Source organism: Medicago sativa, chromosome 1, assembly GCF_051527215.1.
Source record: "Medicago sativa cultivar Bolivia chromosome 1, Bolivia_mono, whole genome shotgun sequence".
NCBI classification, from domain to species: Eukaryota; Viridiplantae; Streptophyta; class Magnoliopsida; order Fabales; family Fabaceae; genus Medicago; species Medicago sativa.
In genome coordinates this window covers 70131055-70137301 of record NC_140749.1, presented here as the reverse complement: position 1 = coordinate 70137301, position 6247 = coordinate 70131055, and the positions used below count along the sequence as shown (strand labels likewise).

General features: G+C 29.7%; 1 protein-coding gene across 1 annotated transcript; it reads left to right on the top strand.

Annotated features, from left to right (window-relative positions):
• Positions 1-1227: 1227 nt before the first annotated feature.
• On the top strand, positions 1228-5879 carry LOC146956885 (alpha-galactosidase-like). Its single transcript, XM_085732326.1, has 15 exons — positions 1228-1672; positions 2990-3048; positions 3142-3198; positions 3326-3360; positions 3558-3661; positions 3745-3820; positions 3932-3990; positions 4088-4153; positions 4238-4321; positions 4507-4571; positions 4684-4766; positions 4860-4950; positions 5041-5090; positions 5329-5469; positions 5560-5879. The coding sequence occupies exons 1-15, from the start codon at positions 1491-1493 to the stop codon at positions 5650-5652; spliced, it is 1245 nt and encodes a 414-aa protein (XP_085588452.1). The 5' UTR covers positions 1228-1490; the 3' UTR covers positions 5653-5879.
• The last annotated feature ends 368 nt before the right edge of the window (positions 5880-6247 follow it).

Below are 6247 nucleotides of genomic sequence, written 5' to 3'. Positions count from 1 at the left end.
ATTGTTAGAAGTGCGCGTTGGCAACAAAACCAATGAATATCCTTAAATTATTTATTCAAAAAGTGTAACTGTATACATGCACCATCCAGAACATAAAATTATGTTACGATCTTATTCCTTATGTTTCTTTTTGGCACACGTCAAATACCTTTCAATATCTTAATGTAATGCCCCTACTTAGGTCACAAGCTTGCGTTACCAAGTTCGGCATTCCTTATGTTTCTAACTAAGTGCTATTTTTACAACAAACAAAATTAATTTTAAAAATATATGTCATTTTATTTTTTCCCCCAATGCAACATTAGTTAATTTATTCCAAGTTTAACCTCACATTAATTTTGTATATACGATTTTCAAGTCATTTTATTCCTCTATGCATTTATGATATAAAAAAAAATTGAGAATTTATGTCAATTGTTAATAGGAAGTTGTTAATATGGAAATATTTATAAAATTATTACATTTATCCATTACAGAGGTTAGATCGTTCAACTAGTTTTGATTAAAAAGGAGTTGGAGATCCTTGGTTCGAACCCGGACAAATGATTAAAATATTAAAAAAAATTAGCAAATTGAAATATTAATCTAATAAACTAACTACTTTTTGAACAACTAACAAACTAACTACTAACATTTGTTATTAAAAAAAAAATTATACATATCCCTTCATTTATTATGTGTACTCAAAAATTCGTCCACAAAATATAGCAAATTTTGATTTTAATCTTTAATGAAAAAGAATGTTTTCATCCGATCTAAATTTTCTGTTTCATTTTTTCCCCTAATGACCATTTTATGTTCATGTTAATGTCATGTTATGATCACTTTATGTTCGGGATATGTCTATGGTATAATATCTATCTATTATGATCAACCTCTTTATTTATATCCATATTATCTTCAAAAAATGTCAAAGAGATGTCAAAATTATACCATTATGAATGTATTTATTTTTAGGTACTATATTTCTAAGGACGAAAAACTAATTTCACTCTATTATAATCTTTCATAATTTATGTGTAGAAACTTTTAAAATGGGTGAAGAATTATGTTATTGAAATTAAATTTTGTTGTACATATTGGAACAAATTGGCAAACAAAAAACAGAAAAGCCAAAATAAAAATGATATAAATGGATAGTAACAGAATGAATATGTATGTATTGTTATCATGTGGATAAACATTAAATATTATTATATTAAATTTCATTCATATAGATCTAGTGGACAATTGATGATATAGATTGGGTGGACGAACCAAAACTGAATTCCATTTTGAATAACAATAAAAGTCACATAGGCACGTCTCTTAGCTAATTTCTTCTTCTACTTGTTCTACTTGTTCTCTTTCACCTGTTCACCCATATCATCCATTCATCAAATTGCATTTGCATGGATCTTTGGTCCTGAAGCAAACACTAGTATATATATATAGCACCATGGTTATGCAAATACTCATCACAAATTCACCTCAAGTTCATTGAAAGTGCAATGGCAAAGATGATGGTGCTTGCGTTTTGCATCCTTGTAGTGTTCATAAATATTGCAAGTATTCCATCATCTACAGCTGCTCGTTTATTAGGAAGTAACAACAAAACCAATGTATCCACTCTAGAGAAGAAGGTTAAGAGTTATATGCTGCAAAATGGACTTGGACGTACTCCTCCCATGGGGTAAGCTACCCTCATTCTTATCTATTTTTCATTGAAATATATCCAATTTTTTTTTAGTTTCTATATCTTTCATTTTTAACACACACACATATGCGTCTTAAATGTTTTAAGAAACAAAATCGGGTATGGTTATATAGTACGTAATTTATGTGCAAGGATTTGATTGTTATTACTATGTGTGAAAGAGCTAGAAATATAAAATTTCAATGCGGTTAATACGAACAAATATTATAATTTAAATCTACGTGGTACACCATTGAATTGATAGTAAGGTAAATAAGTGACCGTTCTCGTGGCTGACTGAGGGTGGAATTTGGAAGTTATAGTACTCCATCCTAATGTGGCAAAATACTTTTTCCTAAAGATTTCTTTTGGCCTTAAAAAAAAACAGTACTCCATCCTAAATTATAGGAGCAATGATAATGGAATAGAAATCCACTTGATTTTGTCTGTTAATATTGGTTTGGGATCTTGGAGACTGTCGTTGTCTCAAATTTGATTCTTCTCTGTGCGAATTTGAGTGAGGTAGTTTAACTTTTTAAAAAGAGAAAAGAAAAATTGCATGGACACCATATAACATTTGTTCCTCAAATTATTTTCATGAAAAACGAGGCCAAGCGAAAAAAATGTTAAAACAAATGATAAATGCATCCCGACCATATGGAAATATGGTGGCTTTTTTTCTTTTTACATTAGAGAAGAAAAAAAAAGCAAAGAAATATGGTGTCAGCTTTTGAGTTACCCATTCATTTTTCAAATTATAGATATCTATAGAAAAATCATTTAATAATAACAATTATATCCATCTTTCTTTTTCTTTCACACTCTTTAATTTATAACTCTATTTTCTTTTAATTCTTTTATTTATTCTTCCTCATACCACTAATAAAAAAACATAATTTTGTAAATACCACTAATAAAAAACATAATTTTGTAAATTAATTCATTATATCCCTTTTAAAATAAAATTAACCATAGAATTTTCAATTTATATAAAATTGTCAAAGTGATTTATAATTTAGGTGGAGATAGTATAAGATAAGATGTGGTATCCCATTTTGCTTTTGTGAACATCTTGACCGAATGATGAAATCGGTTTTTTATTAAGGAGAATGATGGAATTACCCATAGTGAGGAGATATATACTTTTCTTTTTTGTTGAAAGAAGATATATACTACTTGATAAAAGAAAAATTATTAAAATTTGAATTATATGCTTTATTTATATGTGAGATATAACTTTAATTTTTTGTACTTTTTAAACAATACATTAATTTTCTTTTTCAAATGATAATCAATTATACATATGATGATCAGATGGAATAGCTGGAACCATTTTGGTTGTGATATCAATGAAAGTTTAATCCGAGATACAGGTATCATTATCATGATGTACCCCGACCTATTATGTTTACAACTTAGATATGCATAATTTCATTGATCTAAACTTTATTGCTTTATTATTTCAGCCGACGCAATGGTGTCAACTGGCCTTGCTGCTTTAGGGTACAAATATATTAATTTAGGTAAGAAGCAATTGCAACATCTACTATTATAATTATTCTTTATTTTTTTATGGTGTATTTAGTTAATAGTTACATTAAAATATATAGCCAGATTACCATGTCAATGATATGATTTTGATTTTTTTAGATGATTGTTGGGCAGAACTTAATCGAGACTCAAAGGTATTTGGTATCTACAATCTTTAAATTTTAACTTACCCCCATTTATTTGTTTAATATCTTCTTCTTGTACTTTTCCTTCGTTGTTTAAAAGGTATAGGTGAAGTAAATTTAAATTTATAGATTACTATATTATAGTGTATATACCTCTGAAAAATTGTGATTGTTGACACCTGATTGGTTTGTGACAATGATATTAGGGGAATATGGTTCCCAAGGCTTCAACGTTTCCTTCAGGAATCAAGGCTCTAGCTCATTATATTCATAGGAAAGGCTTGAAGTTGGGAGTTTATTCAGATGCCGGGTATTAACGCATTAAATTGTACTTGGTGAACATGACTATAATTATTCAAGCAATATTTTTGATCACTTACAATTTTTATGCAGAAATCTAACTTGTAGTAAACGTATGCCTGGATCATTGGGACATGAAATACAAGATGCCAAAACATTTGCTTCTTGGGTATATAAAATATGCATACATTACTCAAAAGTCAACTTGTATATCTATCAACATTATATCATATATATAATCCTAGGTTGTTAACCAATATTTATTTAAATTTTTCTTTAGGGAGTTGACTATTTGAAGTATGATAATTGTGAAAATAACGGAATAAGCGGTCGCGAAAGGTATTTAATATATGGCTTTCAAATGCAAATTTGTGTCTACAAACTTAATGTTTTGTAAAAACCACTACTTACATGCTTCGTATGTATTAAAAATTAGGTATCCACCAATGAGTGAAGCTTTATTAAACTCCGGAAGGCCGATCTTCTTCTCTATGTGTGAATGGTGAGTTGAATTGATCATGGTGTTTCTCATACATAAACAATATTTCATTTTCTATTTCTCACTTAATTCTTTTCTAAAATGAAGGGGATGGGAAGATCCTGCAACGTGGGCCAAAAGTGTGGGAAATAGTTGGAGAACAACAGGCGATATAGAAGATAATTGGAAGAGGTGAGAAAATAGTAAATGCATATGATATTTTAAATTCATACCTTTTACAATGTCTCTTTTAACAACATAATTGAGGTTAATAAAGTATAAGACCTCAAGAATTCCTTTCCTATTTTGATATTTCATTGTTTAATTGTTTTTCTTCATTTTCTATGTTGTGATCAACTGACTTTATTCTACCTCAGCATGACTTCTATTATAGATGCAAACGACAAATGGGCATCTTATGCTGGACCTGGAGGATGGAATGGTAATTAGTTAAACTTACTAAAAATGTTATGCATATTAAAATTGATATCCTTACATTCATAGCAAAATCTAGTATTAGGTTCTTATATGTGTAACTGTTATTTGGATATTAGATCCTGACATGCTTGAAGTTGGAAATGGAGGCATGACCACGGAGGAATATCGTGCCCATTTCAGCATTTGGGCATTAGCTAAGGTACATGAAACACTTTTTATATACATATTGTTGAGACAATGCAATGTATATGTCATAAGTTTGTCGTTTAACTATTTGTATTGGTTTATATAGGCTCCTCTATTAGTTGGATGTAATATTCAAGCAATGGATAATACCACATATGAATTGATAAGCAACTCAGAAGTTATTGCAGTAAATCAAGGCAAGTAGACTTTCTTAAAAGATAAAAAAATGTATTTATTTCTTCAATAAAGCATGTTTTAAAAATCATATGCTTCTTTTGGTCATGCAGATAAACTTGGAGTTCAAGGAAAGAAAGTGAAAAGCAACAATGATTTAGAGGTGATATTATTTTCTTTTCCTTTATATTTTATTCTGTTTGAGTTAGAGTTTTTTACAACTTAAAGGATCCTAATTTTTTTTTCATACTTCAATTAAAAAGATGGATCTGGAACAACCAAAAAATGGAAACTATTGCAATCTAGTAGTCACTACCATTTCTGTACTATATACATGCATATGCACGTACACATTATGCTATGGTTTTTGCACACAACTTAATAGAAAGCTACGGTGACAGGTATGGGCAGGCCCCCTTAGTAAAAACAAAGTAGCAGTGGTCTTATGGAATAGAAGTTCATCAAATGCAACAGTTACTGCGTCTTGGTCTGACATAGGCCTTGAACCAGAAACTATAGTTGATGCAAGAGATTTATGGGAGGTAAAATATCTAGTTAAGCTCATTATTCTCTGTATTGTGCAAAGTCATTTAAGTTCCTAAGGTTTTGATTATGTGAAATGTTTTTTGTAGCACTCAACACAATCATTGGTTTCGGGAGAAATATCTGCTGATTTAGATTCACATGCTTGTAAAATGTATGTTCTGACACCAAAAAGGAGTTAATCTTCGATGCTAGAGAAGAAGATAAACAGTAGTAGTCAGTTTTTGACACGTACTGTATTGGCAAACCATTCACCCATTCATTGGTCCTAAAGAGGAGCGACAAATAAAGGAATATGAAATTATTTTAATCTTGAAAATGTAAGAATAAATGTACAAGTCATGTTGTCAATGAGCTTCTAAATGTATTTGCAATTAGATGCAATGTGATCCACTTGATTTTACTGCAATAGGCATTTTAAATCTCATTGACTCGAAATAAAGAAGTAAGCTCTAGCTAGCACAAGAAGGTAATAATTGTTTTTCTGCTTCTAGTTCTGCCAAACAAGAAGATAATAAATAGTAAAATACTCCAAAGGCAAAAGAAGATAACATTGAATGGAATGAGGTAGTTAAAGAAGTAACTAGTGTCTTTATCACCTCACACAAGTTCTACTATAATGAATGATCATTAATGATTTATATCTGACATGAGTTTTTTTTATAGTCTTACAGTAACATCATAACATAAAAAAATGCACTATTTCAAAATTCTACTTGCAATATGTACGAACAAAATAATGTCGCATAAGCGAGATCTACCAATGCAAGTGTGACT

Bases quoted from the DNA above. Each gene is read 5' to 3' on its own strand.
- LOC146956885 (XM_085732326.1), top strand. From the start codon at position 1,491: ATGGCAAAGATGATGGTGCTTGCGTTTTGCATCCTTGTAGTGTTCATA. The intron at 1,673-2,989 runs GTAAGCTACCCT...TATGATGATCAG, and splicing joins GGACGTACTCCTCCCATGGG to ATGGAATAGCTGGAACCATT. The intron at 5,091-5,328 runs GTGATATTATTT...CTACGGTGACAG, and splicing joins AAAGCAACAATGATTTAGAG to GTATGGGCAGGCCCCCTTAG.